At 53.8% G+C, this 19,952-nt stretch overlaps 1 protein-coding gene across 4 annotated transcripts in view; it reads right to left on the bottom strand.

The window, feature by feature from the left end:
- RPTOR (regulatory associated protein of MTOR complex 1) overlaps positions 1 to 19,952 on the bottom strand; it is a 272,593-nt gene that overhangs the window by 20,128 nt on the left and 232,513 nt on the right. For all 4 annotated transcript variants that reach the window (XM_045569639.1, XM_045569640.1, XM_045569642.1 and 1 more), the window contains 4 exons: positions 19,387 to 19,505; positions 11,738 to 11,841; positions 10,728 to 10,911; positions 8,952 to 9,062 (listed from right to left, as the gene is read on the bottom strand). In XM_045569639.1, coding sequence (XP_045425595.1) covers positions 8,952 to 9,062; positions 10,728 to 10,911; positions 11,738 to 11,841; positions 19,387 to 19,505 — 518 coding nt within the window. The remainder of the gene's footprint in view (positions 1 to 8,951; positions 9,063 to 10,727; positions 10,912 to 11,737; positions 11,842 to 19,386; positions 19,506 to 19,952) is intronic.

Genomic DNA, 19,952 nt, shown 5'->3' with positions numbered 1-19,952 from the left:
TGAGCTCCCTTGGTGTCTTCCCAGCAAAGCATGTTCTGATTGCGTGAACTGAGAACAGATTCGCCTGTTACTTGCTTTTCACCTTGGGGTCTTTCTTATTTTTCCTGTTGTTTAACAAGGGACCCCCATAAACAATGACGTCATCCCTCCACGAGCGAGGCGGCGGGTGCTCCGAGGGCCCGTGCGCGTGTGTGGCATCGGGGGAAATGCCCTCCCAGTTGCAAACAGCCGTCACAAGTCGCTGCCGACAGGGGAAAGCTCGGAGTGGAGACTGGAGGTCCCGGTGCTCAGCCGAGTGTGGCTGACGTCACCCGAACACACCTTCCCAGGTGTGACTCAACACGAGAGAGAAAAAGGTTTCTTTCTGCCCCTAAAGCCAGGTTGACTGAGACAGAATTTACGCAAACTTCACCTCTTCAGGCAGTTCTGAGTTGTGACAGAGGCTCACAGCCACGTGGCCACCGCGGACTGGCATGTGCAACTGCCCCCCCGCCACGGTTTCACGCCCCTCTCCCCAGCGCTGCCCTTCAGCCCGTCCCTGGCAACCAGACTGTGCTCTGTCCCTGTGGGTTCGCCTTTTCCGGAATGTTGTATAAACAGACCGCACGGTGTGGAGCTTTCCGAGCGGTGGCCGCATGTAGCGTACGGCCTTGAGATTCCCCTGCGACGCCGTCTTCCTCCCCCCTGGGCTTTCGTTCCGGGCCGCACCTCAGCTTGTCTACTCGCCAGGTGAAGGGCGGCTGGGGGCTTCCGGTTCTTGGTGACTACGAACAGAGACACAGTAAACATTCACATACAGGTTTCTGAACGAACACAGTTTCCATTTCTCTTGGTGAATATCCGGAACTGCGGGTTGTACGTTTAACTTTGACAGCGGCCGCCTGTGCGGAGTGACTGTAACACCTTGTGTCTGCACAGCCAAGGGGAGAGGTGCTGCCGTCCTTCCTCAGCACGTGGCCTTCACACATTCCAAGATTCCAGCCGTTCTCACGCGTGTGCCATGTGTCCACTGTGGTGAGTCGCACCCCTCCAATGACCGTCATGCGTGACTCGGAGCGTCTCTCCATGTGCCCATCTGCCGTCTGTGTGTCCTCTTTGGCAGAAATGTCTGTGCGAATCTGCCATGGTTTTGTCACCGAGGTGCTTGTTTCTTTACTGTGGACCTCTGAGAGCTGCATATGTGTGCCGGACACACACCTGCACCAGGTGCGTGTTTTACAGCTTCTGTCCGTCTGCGGCCTGTCTCTTCATTTTCCTAACGTGTCTTTCCAAAGCAGTTTTTAATTTTGATGAAGTCTATTGTTTTTTTTCTTTTATGACTTGTGCTTTTTGTAGCTTATTAAAGAAGCCATTGTCTAACTCAAGGTCAGAAAGATCTTTTCCCACTTCCTTTTCAAGTTTTACTGTTCCAGTTTCACATCCGGGGCCATGACTCCCTTGGGGAGGTCGCTGCCCTACAGGCTGTGAGGTCGGCCGCAGCTCCCTTCTGGGATGTGCTGCCCAACTGCTCCAGCACGCTGGAAAGGACCGTCCCTTCTCCACTGCACTGGACGGTCTTTGCACCTTCGTTAAAAATCAGCTGGTGGCCAGGCGCGGTGGCTCACGCCTGTAATCCTAACACTCTGGGAGGCCGAGGCGGGAGGATCGCTCGAGGTCAGGAGTTTGAGACCAGCCTGAGCAAGAGTGAGACCTCGTCTCTACTAAAAAAATAGAAAGAAATTATCTGGACAACTAAAAATATATATAGAAAAAATTAGCCAGGCATGGTGGCGCATGCCTGTAGTCCCAACACGGGACGCTGAGGCAGGAGGATCGCTTGAGCCCAGGAGTTTGAGGTTGCTGTGAGCTAGGCTGAGGCCACGGCACTCACTCTAGCCCGGGCAACAGAGCGAGACTCTGTCTCAAAAAAAAAAAAAAAAAAAAAAAAATCAGCTGGACACACTTGTATGGATGTGTCCTAGGCTCACCGTTCTGTTCCATCCATCGACGTGTGTATCCTCCCGCCAATTCTACAGTCCGGACGGCCTTAACTTTATAGTGAGCCTTAAAATCAGATAGCGTGAGTCCTCTTTGTTCTTCTGTTTCAAATTTGCTTTAGTTATTTTAGTTTGTTTTTCTGCATAAATTTTAGAATAAATTTGCTGATTTTACCAAAAAATCCTATTAAGATTCTGATTGGGGTTGCATTGATCTAAACATCAATTCAGGGAGAACTAACATCTTAACGTTATTGAGTCATCTAATCCATGAGTCTGGTCTCGTTTATTTAGGCCTCTGACTGCTTTCATCAGCGTTTTATATTTTTTCAGCACACAGATCTTGCATTTTTTTTTTTAAGATTTATATGTATTTCATGTTTTTTAGTGCTATTGTAAATGGTACTGGTGTTAAATTTCAGTTTCCACTTGTTCACATGGAAATGCAATTGATTTTTGTATAATGACCCTGTTAATACCAGGTTGAGGATTTTGGGGCTATGTTCATGAAGAATATCGTTGCTAGTTTTTTATGCTTGTAACGTCTTTGGTTTTGGTATCAGAATAATGCTGCCTTCATACAAGCAGTTGGAAGCGTTCACTCCTCTTTTATTTTCTCTAAGAGATTGAGGAGAACGGGTATTATTTCTTCCTTAAAGATCTGGTAGAATTGCCAGTGAAGCTATCTGTGTCTGAAGTTTTCTTTGTTAACAGATTTTTAAAACTCACTTTCTCTCACAGACAAGGATGCCTGGCCTACCTGCCTGTCGCCGAGCTGTGCTCGTTCATCTCTTTCAAGGAGTTAGTCTTGTCTCGGTGGCTGCGCCTGTGGGCACGGAGCAGTGACGGACTCTCGGTTCCGACCCACTGATCCAGGTCTGCCTTTAGGCCAGTATCACAGCCACACTGTTTAGCAAGTTTTGAAGCCTGAGCTGTTCAGTTTGCTTGTTTTTTACAATATTTCTTTTTCTTTTGCGCTATTCTGGGTCCCCTGCATTTCCATACAAATTTTAGTATCTGCTTATCCATTTTCGCAAAGAAGGCAAATGGGATTTTCACAGTGATTGTACCGAATCTGTAGATCTACTTGGGGAGTACCTCATCTTAACATCTTTTGATCCATAAACACATGATTTCTTTCCATTTAAGTTTTAATATCTTCCAATGTTTTATAGTTTTCAGTACAAGTTTTACATTGCTTTTGCTAAATTTATTCTTAAGTATTTTATTATTTTTGACATTATTGAAAATGGAATGTTTTTCTTAACTGCATTTTTAGACTGTTCATTGCTAGCATATAGGAATATAATACAAATGGTAATTGTATATCGATCTTGTAGGCTGCAACATCGCTGCATTTGTTTTTTTAGTTCTAATAGTTTATTAAATTGGATTTCTTATCTTCAATATTCAGGATCAATTCATCTTTGAATAGAGAGTTTTTTTTTTTTTTTTTTTAGTTTTTGTAGACATGGGGTCTTGCTATTGCCTAGGCTGGTCTCTAACTCCCAGCCTTAAGGGATCCTCCTGCCTCGGCCTCCCGGCCCGGCTCTCCTGTGAGGTGCTGTTTTTCCTTCCCTTTTGGGCAACACGGTTCTCCTGCAACCTTAGCTCACTAGTGAGTTTGAAAGTCAGGATTTTATAGTTTACTTGACCTTTTCTTATTTCCAAGCTGGGAGTGATGCTCCCTCCAGCTTTCAGTGAGCCCAGGGCAGGTGGAACCAGACTGGGGCTCTTGAGAGACCAAAGCTCCTGGTCAGTGGAGGTAAAAAGGAACAGACCCACTGGAACTGTGCCCAGGCACATGCGGCCAGGCACAGCCAGGACAAAACGCTCTTAGAATACCCGGTTTAGAATGACCGCAGTACCCGATTCACAGAACACAGCAATCACAACGAGGCGCCTTTTAAGAAAAGAACATATCTGATTTATCAGTCCTAACTCGACCCCTGGTTGTTGGAAATTCAGCAATGATTTTAATGATAAATAAGCCAGGCGTGGTGGCTCACGCTGTAATTGAGGTCAGGAGTTCCAGACCAGCCTGCACAAGAGTGAGACCCCATGTCTACAAAAATTAGAAAAAATTAGCTGGGTGTGGTGGTGGCGCCTACAGTCCCAGCTACTCAGGAGGCCAAGGCAGGAGGATTGTTTGCGCCCAGGAGTTGGAGGCTGCAGTGAGCTAGGCTAACGCCACTGCACTGCACCCAGGCAACAGAGCGAGACTTTGTCTCAAAAAAACAAACAAAAAAACACAGGTGTTGGGCCAAGCACGTCAAAGACAAGCAGAGCGTGTGTCATGGTCACTGTCTCTGGAGTGGGACGCCGGCAAGGGCACGAGAGTCCTGCTGCTGGCGGCTGAGGGGAGCAAGGTCAGACGCCGCTCAGGCTCCCGCTCCCACCCGCCCAGCCGGTCTCCGAGGGCTGTCACCCCAACAACGCTGTTCTATTCTGGTGCTCCTGGAGGGGAATCGACCTACCCGTTTGCTTCCTTTCTGAACTTTCCAGGAAAGAACGGAAGCAGCCGTTTTAGAAGCTGGAGCTGGCGGCACCAGCTGGCTGCCTGACGCGGGGGAGCCCACGACAGACGAGAGTGACGTGGGATAATCCGAGGGTGAGACTGAGGAGAACTCTCAGGCTCCGTCTGCCCGGAGGCTGTGTAAAGAATGTCACCCACAGTGTCATTTCCACGGGAAAGGAGCCCAGAGAAAGTGGCGTCTGTGGCAGAACGTATGAGAGCATGCTGAGTGTTCATCAGGAGTGGACAGGGCTGTGCGAGGGGAACAATCCCAGCGCGGGGAGGGCCGCGTGCACACGTGTGTGTGGATCATGGGCAAGTTCAGTTACCTCTTTTTTATTTTCTGGTTTTTTCAAAATGCACTTAAAAACAGCTTCGTGGACGTGCAGATATAATAAAGGGAAGAGCACACTCCGCGCCTGCCCTGAGCCCGTCAACTCCGGGCAAAGCGCCAGCCACGCGCGCTGTGGGGCAGCAGGACGTGACTCTTCGCTGTGGCTTCGAGGGTTGTGCTCAGATAAGCGGATGCTCACTCTGCATGTGACGTCATAAAACAATGTTATTGACTCTCTGAAGGCTCTTTTTTGTAATTCAGAATTATAATCTATTTTAAATTATAAAACTAATTATTGGTCTTTCTAAAAAATTCAAACAACCCAGAAGTCTATAATGGAAAAAGAACAGCTCCTTTCCTGACTCCGGTCCCACCTCCTGGAAGTAACTATGTGACTAGTTTCATGTGTAACCTAGAAAGCCTCTTCCTAGGCGCGTACGATGTCATTGTCTATTACATCGAGGACAGCCAACCGCATGCTCATAGGTCTAACTCATTGATTTTAACGGCCGCAAAGTATTCTATTACATGGATGCATCATTTTAAATTAATTCTCTTACGTATGAATGGTTTCTTTTGGTTTTCAACCTTTTGCTATTATAAATACCGTTGTAACGAACATCTTTGGACATGTCATTATACATACATGTGGTTTTTAAGAATATATTTCTCTGAGCAAGATTGCTGGTTGAGGCTACATCCATTTATAACTTTGATAGCTATTGCAAATTGCCCTACACAAAGGTAGTATTTTACTCACTCACCAACAGTATCTGAGACTTCATATTTTCCCACACCCTCGAAACCCAACCTCTGGATAGAATCAATCTTTGAAATTTGCCAACTGAGAGAAGAAAAAAGTTCTATTACTTTTGTAATCAGAACAAAATTCAATAAATCTTTTTTTTTCAAGCACATGACAGACCATTTTTAACATTCCTTTGCGGCTCCTAAAGCAGATATGGGCTCTATAAACCAACATGGGGAAGAGAGAAGCTTGTTTCATCAGTCAAAGGAGAACCAGGCCCAGAACACGGTGCTTCCTCGTCAGACACGCCGTGAGGAACCCGACTGTGAACCGGTGACAAGCTGGCAAGGACCGGCACTCCAGCCACACTCTGGGCTGCTCAGTCCTCGCCACAGCTGCACGTGGCTGCAACACTGCGTGTGATTTTGCTGCCTGGCCAATGTTTTAGTTTTCTTTATACCTTTGATGCAGTTTAGGGTTTGGGGTTCTTATGCTGTTTTAGAGGTTCAGTCTTAGCCTTAGAGCTGTTTTCGGTCCATGTGTGAAGCATGCTAATTTTAGAAAGTTCCTAATGTATTTTATTATACACACATATCATTAGATGATTAATTAGATTAATAAAAGAATACCCTTATGAATGCCACCTAGTATGAAAATATTTTTAATAAAAATAACAAGATAAAACATGACCTGCTTCTTCTTCTAAAGTTTAGAAAGATCTCTAATGAACGTGAAAGAAAAATCACATCGAGTCCTATGGCTGTAGTTGCCACCAGTGGCTTCTGGCAACACCGGTCACGGCAGCGTGGTTTTCATCGGCACCTAGAGCTTGCCGCGTCGAGCCACGGCCAAACCAGAGCTGTTCCCACACACGCAGCGGGTCAGATGAAAGCTCATTCCACAGCTATGCCCTGACTGCCTCCTGCGTGTGGTGTGAGCTCCCACACGGACCCTCCTGGACTCATCTGCAGCATCCACGCCCCGGACCTGCACGCGGGGCCAGACCACGGGACCGACGCCCCCGGGCTCCTCCGTGCCGGCGGGAACTCGCACAGTCGCTGCTACCTCTAAACAAAGGGCGGCAGCACCCGCCACGAGAAGATGAAGCCTTGCGTGCACACGAGTAGAACACACATGCACGTATGCAGAGGGGCCCCGGACAGACCGCAGTCCCCGCCTGGCATTCCACATGCCTCTGGGAACTTCCTCCTGAAATCAGCTGATGTCAACTCACGGAAGCCTCACTCGCTTTAATGCGCAGGAAAGGAAAGCAAATCCTTCGGGAAAAACCAAATTCATTTTTAAGTATAAGAAAAACAAGGTTTGGGTCACCAAGGCCATTCCTCCCTTTTCTCATGCACAGGTAACTGAGAACGGGCATTTGTCAAGGACTTCAAGAAAAGTCTCTCATTGTCACACCAAGAAGTCAACACAATTCGTAGCCACTGTCCCTCCAGCAAGGAGGAGGAATGACTGTCCGCTTTCCTCAGCACTGGCCTCGCCTGCCCGAGCACCAGGCCGCATCGAGGAAACCAAACTTCTGTGAACGTTAAACAAAATTCCACTTAACTTTTAAACAGACCACACGGTAGTTCCAAAGGACAACTCACCATCCACAACCCTGGTGCCTAATTAAATCCCAGTTCTTGCTCATTTATAATTTGGGTGGCTCTTGTTTACCGCGTACAAATTCCAGCATTTAACCAAGAGTCCTAGTGACCAGAAAAAGACCCTTCTCTTTCCTCCGCCTGCAGGGACAACATACCCAAGGTCAAAGCCTAGCTTGGCTCAGGTAAGACACCTGCCGACCGCAGCCTAACCCACACGCCCAGCGTCTCTCGGTCGTTCCCTTAACACTTTCCCCTGACTGCACAGGTACTTCGTGCTTAGTGCAGGAACTGTGGAAAAGACTGAAGAAACACACAACACACTGAGTACCACCGTGACCACGTCACGCGGGAATCCGCCGTGGAGACCTGCTCCCTCCAGCCCTTCCCGACGCGCGTCTGTTTGTGCTTGGCACGAGCAACGAGCCTGCTGCAGAACCACTTTCCTCGTTTTTTTCTTTTACAAAAATGTTATCATGAGCATTTCCTTACGACACCAATTCATTCTAATGTTCAATTTCTTAATAGCTCCAGCAACATCTCATCAGATAGTCCATAATTTCTAACCACTCACCCCCTGCTGGACACTTCAGTGAACCCCAGTTTCCACTGTCGTGAATAATGCAGAGGTCGTCCATGTCACTGATTATTTTGGGGAGACAGTATTTTAATAAAGTAATTACTGGGTCAAAGGGAATATTTAAGCCTTTTCATGCTGCCAAGTTGCTTTCCGGAAAACTTGGGCCATTTTACACGCCTTGGTTCACTTAAAGAGTGAGCTCTCCTCTGCAAAGAGGCTCAGCAAATTAGAACTCTGGTACCTGCTTCAGGTACTGACTATTTTATGTTTTTATAGACAAAAAAGTCAGCATTCACTATGGGAAAGAAAGTGGAAAAGCCACAGTAGAGGGTCCAAATTCTTTCCACGGAAATGACAGACACGTAGCTTCGTGTACAGCTAAGAATCAGCTGTGACTTTCAGCTCTCGATTATTTACATGAGGGAAGAGGAAGACGGCTTTCTAAGAATGTGCCTTAGACTTAAGAACTCTACGCCGACCAAGCACAGCTCCTGCTCCACCCCGTGAGCTCTGGAGCGTCACCCTGGACACGTGGCTCAAGTCAGCAGCGACAGAGCCACTGCATCTAGGGGACACACCGCGTGGCATGGCCGTGGCAGAATTAAACTGGAAAGACAGTCTCGTGGAATAGCCCGAACGCATCAGAATTAGCCCAGCCGGCTCAGCCTCAGGGTCCCCAAAGCTTGGAGCCACCTGAGTGTGGGCTGGGTGGGGGCCTCGATGTACTCACTGCTGCAAAGCCCGCAGTGGCCCTGCCAAGGAAGACGGAGCGACCTACTGACACGCTCCACACGGCCTTTGCTTTTTCTTTTAGTTGGCAGGAAGCTAAATGGAGTCTGTCTCTTTTGCCACCAGGACAGCAGCCCTCCCACAGCTGCCAGTGTGGTGGGACAGGGCACAGCGGTCAGTGGTGGGGCTGCTCGAGTGGCAGGGAGGACCTGGGGGGCCCTGTCCCCCCGCTCAGGTCACGGCTCCAGGGGTGACGGGAGCCATGGCAAGCCAGCGTGGGGCGGCGGGGGGAGGGGGCGCTGGCAGGGGTCTGGCCGCCAGGAAGGGCGCGTGGCGGGCCAGGGTCCGTGCAGCAGAGAGCCAAGGGTTACCGGGGACGACAAGCTGGAGTGAAGCCTAAGCTCAAGGAAGCGGGAGGGACCCACACCCGCCAGGCCCCCAGCCCCTGCGCCTGTGACGCACCTTCATGACAGGCTGGGCGAAGTACCGCGCGCTCCAGTCGCAGAATCCCGTCTGCACCGTGGCGGAGATGAAGCTCTTGTGGCCGGCAGCATCGTCCCCGTCGTCGGTGGTCTGCAGGAAGGGGAGGGTGGGAGAACACAGAAACAGCAGCAGCGTGTCACCCACATGCCGCTGCGGCCGGCACCAGCCCGGCTCCTAAGCATGACCCTGTCTGTGCTCCTCTCCCTCTGCGACCCGCTGCCTGGAGACCCTGGCTGTCTGCCCAGGGCGAGCGGCCCAGGCTGAGAAGCCAGAGCCACAGCTTCGCTGTGGAACCACGTCTGCCTCACGGTCCCCAGAATGCCAGCACGGCGTGGCCTGCAGGGCCACATTCATGCTCCTGAGCGGATGCCACCTGACCATGTTGACGGCCCATGTGGGTTTACTGATCCCCAAAAAGCCTCTGCCGCCTGGTACAGGGACTGCTCAGCAGTGGCCCTGCTGGTGCAGGGCTGACAGCAGGGGCTGCTGGGGACTCAGACGGCCCATGAGAAGTGGCCCTGGAGGGAGGGCACGGCTAGCGCAGGCCGGCGGCAGCTTCCAACCACTCGAAAGGTCAGACGCTGGAAGGGACTTGGGACCAGGCTCTGGCTGTTTCTACCATAGGACCCACGGTGGCCGTGGCTGTCGGTCAGCCAGGCTGTGCCTCACTCTTCGTGGCCGGCAGGACAAGTCCCCTTGTCACCCGGGGCAGACGCAGCAAGAGGGCTCAGCTCCCACCTGGACGCAGCTGTCTTGGCTCCGAGGTGGGAGCCATGGCTGAGGGTGGAGCTGGGGGCAGGGGGTGCTGCCCTGGACTGTGGCCCCCCAACCCCGTGCCTGGCCCCCCTGCCCCATGTCTGGGCCCAGCTGGGGGGCCGGATCTGTACTTGGAGCGAGCTAGTGGTTACAGCTCCCGTGGCATCGAGGCACTGAAGGTCACGGTGGGCTCGGAGCTGGGTGGCACCCGGGAGACCTTGCCCAGCTCCTGCCACAATGGCCCTTCTGCCACCAATAAGATTCTTGCTCCAGGGTGACCCTGAAAGGCGGCTGGTGACCTCTTTTCAAGTCACTGGATTACGAAGTGAGCCGCGGAATCCCCTCCGCTGCTGAGAGGCGCCCACGGCCGTGGGCCCCAAGGTGGCCAGAGCGCTGGGCACGTCTTGAACTACCGTCCACAGCCCCCACATCCTGACCGGGAAAGTGGCAAACGGTCTGGACGGGACAGGGGAGGTCTCCAGACCAGCCACTGCCATACACGTTCTCACAACCTGGCAAGCAAAAGCACAGGTTGCTCTTCTGAAATCTTGTTTTAACTTGGACAAGGGCGGAGAGAACACGCCTGCTTTTGTAGCATAGTTGAACGTTTACGGAACAAACAACTCGTTCGGAGTAAACACCATGGAACAGCTGCCACACCAAGTGGAAGCAAAAGGCTGTTTCCCCAAGAAGGGAAACGCAAATTAACCCCGTGTTATTTTGTTCTGTGAAGTCGCCAAGAGTGCGAACCCAGGGCGCGAGGCGGCGGGCACAGGACGCGGCTCCGGCCACATGCACAGAGAGGGGTTAGCACATGGGGCTGAGGCAGCCGGGAGCTGCTGCTGCTCGCCAAGGGCACAGAGGCCAAGGGGACGGATCTTTCCTCCCTCCCAAGGTGACGTCAATGACCTAAATCCCAATTCTCGTGCCTCCCCTGAGAAGCAGAGCCACCAGCACCACCTCAGTGTTTACGGATCACAAAGCCGTCAGTCTCCGTACCTGCTCTGGGCCCTTGTCAAACATCTTCCGCGTCCGGGGGAACTGGTGCGAGTGAGGGGTGTACTGCGCCCCCACGGGGCCCGCGGCGCCCGGCCGGCCTGAGGGCAGGTCCCGGCTGACCGGCTGCTTGGCCACGTCGTTGGTGAGGCTGGAGCTGCTTGTGCTGGTCGTTGGGGGGGAGCCACTGCCACGGGAGGAGAGCGAACGCTGTCCACCAAGACTCACTGCCGCGAGACGCAAAGCAACTCCCACTACTGCCCCAGCGCCGCCCAAGGACCCCACACGCCCGAAGGCAGCGTGGCTTCTGAGTCCCAACTGCTGACGCTGAGTTCCAGCCGTTCACCTGGCAGGTTCTAAGAATTTTTTTGTCCCCAAATACTCCTGCTCTGAGAGGCAGGCTGGGGCGGGGCGTGTGGCTCTCGGAGCCCAGCGGGCGGGAGGAGGGCGGCAGCACCTGCTCCACCCGAGCTCGGGACACAGCCGCACTGCTTCCCAAGGTGTAAACCCCGCCTCGACAGCGGAGACCCCGGCCCGTTGGCTACCGCTTGTGGAATCTACGTTCTCTCTTACAAAATTCCAGAAGGCCACAGAAATCAGGCTTAGTTCAACCTTTGCTGGCTCCTCAGGACAGGGAAGAACTCCAGGAAGGGGCTCAGACTGGACAGAGGAAGGGGTGTGGGAGGGGGTCAGAGAACCTGGGTGCAGAGCAGGAGGAGGGGACCAGGTAACACAGTGGGAAGGAAGGAGAGCAGGGCGCTGGCAGTGACGTGCGGAGAGGGTCAGCGGGACCCCCCATCACGACAGACCTCAGCCAGTGGGACCCCCCGACAGACCTCAGCCAGTTGGGACCCTCCCTGACAGACCTCAGCCAGCGGGACCCCCCCATCACGACAGACCTCAGCCAGTGGGACTCCCCACCCCATGACAGACCTCAGCCAGCGGGCACCCCCCCCCCCATGACAGACCTCGGTGGACGAGCTGGTGGCAGGTGAGACGCCCGGGCCACTTACCCCACCTGGTGGATGTGCATGCCCTTGTTGGTGGGGCTGGCAGGGGCCGACTGCGTGAGAGAGGAGGTGTCCAGGATGCGCTGGGGCCGGGCGTTCACTGTGGCCTACAGGGCAAAGGGACAAGGGGGTCAGACGGGATGACCTCCTCTGAGAGTGCGAGGGTGGTGGCTGCACTCAAGCAGCTTCAAAATTGCAGAAAAGGCCTTTTGGCTGAGGAACCGTCAGCACCAGTGGAAGACAGGCCGAGTTGAAATGTTTTCCCCAAATGTAACCCTGAAGATAAAGTGATATTCTTTTACCCTTCTAGAAATCTCTTGTCTGGGTCCAGCGAGGCCCTAGCTGGGGAGGGGTCCCTGCACCTGGCTCTGGAGGAGTCAGACCGGAATGGTCCTTCAGGAAGACCAGCAGCCCTGCCCCCTCCCTCTAGAAAGAGCAGCTTCCAGGGCCGGGTCCCCAGCGTGCCCCCTCCCTTTTTGCCCGAGTGGCTGAGCCTCTGCGAGGTTTGCTTTAGTCCCGTTCTCTCAAACACGTCAGCTCTCAGTCGACAGCTGGGCGTCGGGATGGTCGGCTGCCCACCCGGAGGCCTCAGGAACCCGGCTGGGCCGTCGGTGAAGGTCAGGAGGCGAGTTACCAGCCAGGGGTCTGACCAGGTGGTCCCGAGGGCGGAAGGCCACCAGAAATAGCCCAAGGACTGTGACGCTTCAGTCGCTTTTGCCCCCATGTTCTCAAAGAAGTTCCTTCTGCAGGGGAGGCAGACTGGCATCCTCCCAGCGGCAGGACGGGCTTCCCCATCCCGGATGCACCAGGGGGCGGAGAACGTGCGACTCCCTTCAGAAGTCATCCTGGTGGGAGCTGCCATCCTTCCCCACACGCGTGTGTGGGGGGCGCTGGGAACGCTGCCTGCACGGGAGACCCTGGTCCCCAAGGCAGGGACGGCTCTGCACCCGGCCCAGGGAAGGTGAGCTGGCGGGCGGCCGCGAGCGCTGCGTCCCCCACCGCAGTCGGCGCTGGAGGGGTCGGCCTCCGCCCCGACGGAAGAGCCGCCAGCCCTGTTTGTGTTCTTCCCGTTTCGGGGCCAGGCTCCAAACAATCCCCTCACACACGGCCGGTGGATGGTGGATGGAGACAAGGTTGCAGGTTCTGTAAACATCCTTCCACAAACATCTGCAGGGCTAGAAATTCCACCGCAGAAGAAGATGTGCACCAGCTTGAGATGTGGCGTTCAGGAGGGAAGTGGTTTTGTTTTGATTTTTAAATAGGATTTTGTGTACATTGGGAAGCCGGCTGTCTGCTGAGGGACGAGATGCCAACAGCACTGCTCCTGCCTGCTGCCCAGCTAGGTCCGGGCGTGCTGCTGCTCTGAGCTTGAGGGACAGCTGGCCAGGGGTCCGGCCGGGCCTGAGCCCTGAAGCCTGTGCACATTCAGAGAGGCCCGATGACTGTTACGGCGGCTGCGGTTCCCCGGCCAGTCCGGGAATGTCCAGGCTATGTCCTAGAGGCAGCTCCTACAAGGTGGGTCTCAGGCCGGGGGAACCTGCCCTGGCCGGTGCCTCCTAATCATTCACCCAGCAGCCAGGAGCCCTGTGCCCCACGCCTGCCCCACAGCTTGGCCGGCAGACAGAAAGTTAAAGACAACAATCAGCGTTTCCTGCACAATCTCCACTTTAAAATGAAAATAGCAAGAAAACGGAACCACAACCAGTCTTTAAACATTTCTATTTTTAAAATTGCAAGAGTAATTCCTGCCTTATATAAACTTGTTCTGCTTTGGTATTTAAATTATTGGGCCAACCCTACACACCCCACCCCCAAAACCTGAGAGCCATATGATGCCTTGAAAAGTCTAAAAAGAGAAAAGAAATTTAAACTTAAGAAACGATAAACTTAGTATGTGCCTTCTCGAAACTTCTGGGAAAACTGTGGGAAGTGACGGGAAGACAGAAACCCTCAGGGCCTGCAGTGAAGACGGGGAACCCACAGCGCGGGGACCCACAGCACCCACAGTGCGGAGCCGGTGACTCAGGAGCCTGAGGCCGTCCCGCCCCTGCCGCCCTTCAGAGGCTGCCGGGTGGGAACTGATCCGCCCCTCGGCGCGATTTCTCACAGCCTGTCATGTAATTTATACCTATGCCTGTGGCCATAAAATTCTAATTTTGCATCATTTTCAGAAATCCTGAGAGGCAGGCACGCAGCCGGTTAGGAGGTTCTCGTGATTAGCGTTAGTGATCGCAGGGCGTCGGGCTCAGCCGAGGCTTCTTCAGCCAACACTTCCTGTTTGTTCAGCAAACATTTACTCTGCGGCGCCTGTGTGCTGGGCCCCACGGAGAAACTGAGCAAGGTGTCCCCCAGGGAAACCCCGGCAGACTGCCTGTCCAGGTACCAGTGTGGGCACAGAGGATGGTGGCAGAGCTGGGGCTGTGGCGGGGGCGGGGAGGCTCCAGGGAGAGTCCCTTCCACAGGGTCCCTGTCCCCACCTCACACAGAGAGCACCCCCAGGAAAGGTGGGCAGCAAAGAAGTAGCGTGCCCACTGATGGCGGGGTTTGGGGAAACACACTCTGGAGGCCCCAGCACAGCACGAGAGACCTCACCCTCCGTGCCGGTCCTGGCTGGCCTTGGGCACCCTGCCCTCGCTACTGTGCGGGCCCTGAGGCAGGGCTGAGAGAAGTGCCCTGCCCGACAGCAGGCCCAGTCCAAGGAGGAGCCTCCTCCACGCCTCCAGCCGGCTTTCGGAGGCCAGAACTAGCCTGTGTTAAGCATTCTCAGGTCACTCTCTTAGCCCAAAGTAAACAGGAAGACCCCCTGCGAGGGAGACACATGCGTGTCATTTATCCATCCCTGGTCCCCAGGGGAGCTGGGGCTGGAATGGGACACGCTCTGCCTCCAGTCCCGAGTGTCTGCTGCTCTCGTGGCCCCCCACCAGGATACGTGGCCTTGCGAGGACGTGGGGACGTCCCATCCATTGCAGAGAAAACCACCACAGACACAGTTCAGTGACTGGACAGGGAACTTCCCAATCGTGTCTCGACGCGGTCGGGCTCCAGACACCAACGCGAGCTCTCGCTGCTCTGGCTGCAGAGCAAGTGGGGTGTTTCAGAAATGTTCCTGTTCATTTTATATCGAGGAACTAGATTCATGCGCGAGAAACTCCTAAAAAGGGATTCCTAAGGGTCATCCAGAGGAAATTCTGGGCTATGTATAATGCGGAGACCACGGGTTGCTTGGTCGTGGAGAGGGGGTGTCTGTAAAGGCACATGCTTGTATTTCGCTAGCAAGTAATTTTTCTGCCAACTACATTTCCCAGATAAATAATACAGACTTTTGGAAATGTAAGCCCTGGGCATCCTTCAATTAAAACGACAGTGGAGAGTCTAATGAGCTGCCTGTTAGTTGCAAACGGAGCCTTGGGAAAGTCTCGCTCCGGGGTCACGGCGCCCTCGATCCTGGCTGGCAGGATGGTGATGCCGCATCTGCAGAGACCCGGAGTCCCTTCCTGCCAGCTTCCTCCCTCCCAGGACCTGGCCCTGGACAGGCTTGGCAGTTCCTCCTGGAGCTACTCTGGCCCCGTTTCCACAGCGATGGTGAGGAAGATGACGATGACACCAACACCAACGCTAATACATGCAGCAGGCCCAGGGCAACGAGGGGCTTCACAGGGTGACCGGGGTTAATCCTTACGACAACCACAGAGGCAGGGCCCGAGAGGACCCCAGCTCTGCACACGAGGAACTCGAGCTGAGAGGTGGGAACTACCTGGCTGACGGTTGGCGGAGCTGGACGGGGCTCACAGCCCAGCTGGTGCTGTTCCCACCTGCAGGAGCCATGGCATCCTCCGGGCCATGACCGTGCAGGACGCTCACAAGGGCAGCAGCTCTGTGAGAGCAGATTCCCGGCTGCCACCCCAGAGCCTCGGGGGGGTCCGGGCATCTCGGTCTGGATTGCGGCTGCAGGGGATGTTCTGTGCCAGGCCTGGTGGGGCCGCTGGGCCCGTGTTGGACGGTGACTCTAGGGCGGGTCAGTGTCTGGTTCCATAAGCCATGCTGGTCCAAGCGGGTCTGCAGTGAGGACCATGCGAGTGTGCAGGAAAACAACGTGCCTCCACATTGCTCACGTCCATCAGCATGGCCAGAGTCCCATGTTCCAGGGACTGCCGCTCTCATAGTTCCCGGCGTCCCTTGTCTGGGCAGAGGTGCAGGGACCAAGGTAACAGGTGAGGTGAACACTCGCTGAGGACGCAGAGCGCGTGCAAAACCTTTCGGGGTCCAGGTGCAGCTCACGCTTCCTGGGGGAGGGGCCTGAGCTGGGGGAGAGCCAGCAGGTGTCACAGAGCACACGGAGACTGCACGGGAGGTTCCGGGGGAGGGACAGGGTGACGACAGGGCCCCTCTGACTCAGGTACGCCAATGCCACTGACCAGATGCAGACGGAGGCCGCATGTCTGTGTGCACATCGCTGAGACTGCTGCAAGAGACTTGGAAAGCTACCTAGGCAGAGAATTTCAGCAACTCCAGACGCAAGCCCTGATTTGGCCTAGAGGCTAGCCGTGACCTTGGCTCTGGGCAATTACAGAATCCTGTGAGTCGGCCAGCTGAGGGGACACAGGCTAGGGACAGGGATGCCAGAACCGGCCCTCGGCATTCTGACAGGCACTGCTAAGCAGGAGGAAGAAACCCCAGCATGACAATGGGACTGTCAAGGAAGGATATGGACAGGTAACCCGCACTATGCAGGTGTGAAGCGAGGTGTTTTTTTTTTTTTTTTTTTGAGACAGAGTCTTGTTTTGTTGCCCGGGCTAGAGTGAGTACCGTGGCGTCAGCCTAGCTCACAGCAACCTCAAACTCCTGGGCTTAAGCGATCCTACTGCCTCAGCCTCCCGGGTAGCTGGGACTACAGGCATGTGCCACCATGCCCAGCTAATTTTTTCTATATATATTTTAGTTGGCCAGATAATTTCTTTCTATTTTTAGTAGAGACGGGGTCTCGCTCAGGCTGGTCTCGAACTCCTGACCGCGAGCGATCCACCCACCTCGGCCTCCCAGAGTGCTAGGATTACAGGCGTGAGCCACCGCGCCCGGCTGCGAGGTGTTAATCACAGGTTTAATGGTACTTTTGAATGCGCTTTTCTGGGTATCTCAGTCTTGGTTTTCTTTATTACTCACTCAGGCCTTCGTTCCATGAGTAAACCTTTTAAGCTTTAATTAAGTATGATAATATCTAATTTCCAGCATGTCTGGTTTGCACATAGAGTAGGTGCGGCGGCCAGCGTTCTGGCGTTCTGGTTCCTTGTAGTACCAAGAGGCTACAGCACTATTGTCAGGTGAGTTTATGTGTTCATGTTCATAAATTTCCCCATTAACATAAAAAAAGAAGTGATGGTAAACACACTCGGCCCTGGCACTTGAGCACCTACTGCCTGAAGTTCCCTTCTCAGTGTCGTCCTAAAGCCCGGACAGCAGGAGTGGCCAGACAAGGGCTGTTGGGGCCAAAGACAGGGTCCTGAGGGACATTACTGTCCTCTTTCTACATCTACACAGTTTAACATCTTCCATAATAGAAAATAAAAGCAAAAGGCCCAGTGTAGTGGCTGATGCCTGTAATCCCAGCACTCTGGGAGGCCGAGCCGGGCAGATGGCTTGAGGTCAGGAGTTGGAGACCAGCCTCAGCAAGACTGAGACCCCGTCTCTGCTAAAAATAGAAAAATTAGCTGGGCATGGTGGCACCTGCAGTCCCAGCTACTCGGGAGGCTGAGGCAGGAGGATCGCTTGAGCCCAGGAGTTTGAGGTTGCTGTGAGCTAGGCTGATGCCATGGCACTCTAGCCCGGGCAACAGAGTGAGACTCTGTCTCAAAAAAATAAAAAATTAAAAAAGATAAAAAATAAAAGCAAAACGAAAAACCCCAAGCCCATGGAACGTGATATAAATGCATGGGAGTAGACCACAGAGCTCTGGAGCTGTGTGGGTTCTCTCATACCGAGCTGGTGGCAATGTCTATATTTGAATATGGAATTCTATGGGGCATTCCACAGCAATAAGGCTGTTTTTGACTCTGATGAACAAAAATTTGGCTTCAGAGTTAAATATCTAAAATAGGCTCATTTCTATGTAAAAAGAAATGTAATCCCCTCAGTTCCTAGAGCAGGAAAGTAAGGCGTTTCTAGAAATTAAAATTAGGACAAGAAAGGATTTCCTTAATGTTTATGCTTTCAGAGCCTTCAGTAGCAATGTCTGCACTTAGAAACAAACACACGCATAGACACGACACCCAGGCACACGCCTAGACACTCAGGCACACATGGAAACACAGACACACAGACACACAGACACACACACAGAAACACACAGACGCACATGAATATGCTCTCACACACAGATACACACATAGAAACAGACACACACACTTGTAGACACGCATACATATACTCACACAGACACACACACAGACACACACACACGGACACACACACGCTGGGGCAGACGCACGCGGCACTGTGCCACGGCAGGGTTTCTGGGGAAGCCCTCTCTGGCCTCCGTCCCTCTGGCTGTGGCACGTGTGCTGGAGGATACCGCGTGCACCCTGGGGCATGAGTCCCCTGAGACGGGCGAAGCCGGCACCGACGGCAAACGCCGCTGCGATGAGGCGTCTGGGCCTCGGCAGGCAGCACGTCCTGGAGGCACCACGGGTACTTTTCAGGCCGCTATGATTTGCTGGCATGAACGATCACGTGGAAGACGTTCAGTTCCCTCACGGTGGGGCAGGTGTGCCTTCCGGCCCCAGCTGCACAGCTCACACGGCCAGGGCTGCGGAGGCTGTGGCGGCCCCACGCCGCGGGGCACAGCAGCCCTGGGTCACGTGCCAGCCGGGTCCCCGAGGGGAACTGTGTAACGGCCTGAGGTCAGGCTACAGCCGTGAACTCAGTCATGAACTTCAAGATTAAGCACTGGGATCACATTTTAAATAATTCAAGCTGATTTTTCAGTAAGATTAAAGACATCAAAACCACTGACAACTTATATACTGATTTCACCATAACCAAAATATCTGAGCAGCTAAATTAGTTGGAGAAAAACGGCCAAAGCACCTACACAGTGCTGGCCTGCGGCTGTGCTGGCTGGCAGTGCCCGGTGGCCCGAGGCCCACAGGCTGTTCTGGACCTCAGCAAGTAAGAAGAGACCCCAGACCCTGTGTGTGTCGGAGACCTGTGGCAAAGGCCGTGACCTGGCCAGGGCTGCCTTCACCCAACATAAATTCTAGAAACTTAACCCACCCACTAATGTTGCCTGAGCCCAGGAGTTGGAGGCTGCAGTGAGCTAGGCTGACACAACTGCACTCCAGCCTGGGCGACACAGTGAGACCCTGTCTCTAAAAACAAACAAAAAAAAACAAGATCATGAAACACGACGATGATCGTCCCATAACTACCCTGCCACGGGTGAGCAAATACAGCAGAGTGTGTCCCAGCTGAAGCTGCACATATAGTTCAGGATGCACCGCAAACCTCCAGATTCAAAATGCTCACTGAAAGTGCACTTCATTTATATATATTCTAAACCATGCTGTAGATCTGGCTATGCCTGGAGTTCACTGCTTGAATGGTCACATCTGAAAACCAGACGTGTGCGCACATTGGTGACAACGTCCCGTCACACCTACCTTGTAGGCGATGCTGTTGAGAACCTTCATGGCCAGGTCAGAAACATCCGGATACGGGTCAGCCGCCAGATGCAGCAAGACTCTCCAGATCTGGGTGTAAACGCTGTTGAAAGAGACACCTGGGAAAGAGAAACGGGACATGGTTTAGTAGCAGACAGCTGCCACGGCATCCTTGGGTGGCTGCCGTCGTGGTTCCCTTTTCTGAAAGCCTAACCGTGGCACCAGGGAGCGCTGCTTTAGAGAGCTGGGGTGATGGGACACTCTTACTCTGCTGTTCTGGTAACGGCTAGGGACTGTGGAATCCCAGCCGTAAACAGGCCGGACCACGCCGACTCCGTCTTTCAAGGTTGAATCTTTGTGAAAGGACAACGGGGTTGGGAAGGGCCGACTTCCATCTCAGACACCTCAGCTGGCTGGACAGGACAACCGCGCCCAGGGTGGCATCCGAGCTGCGTCCTGGGTTTCCCGAGCCGCCGAGGGGTGGGAGCCGCTGCCCACCCCCCGCTCTGCAGCAGACTTGCCTCGGGCACTGGGACCCTGCCCCCACCCCCCAGACTCGCCTCGGG

The sequence above is a fragment of the Lemur catta genome, chromosome 15 (genome assembly GCF_020740605.2).
Source record: "Lemur catta isolate mLemCat1 chromosome 15, mLemCat1.pri, whole genome shotgun sequence".
Taxonomy (NCBI): Eukaryota; Metazoa; Chordata; class Mammalia; order Primates; family Lemuridae; genus Lemur; species Lemur catta.
The sequence above is the reverse complement of the archived record's forward strand: the minus strand, read 5'-3'. Positions and strand labels throughout refer to the sequence as shown.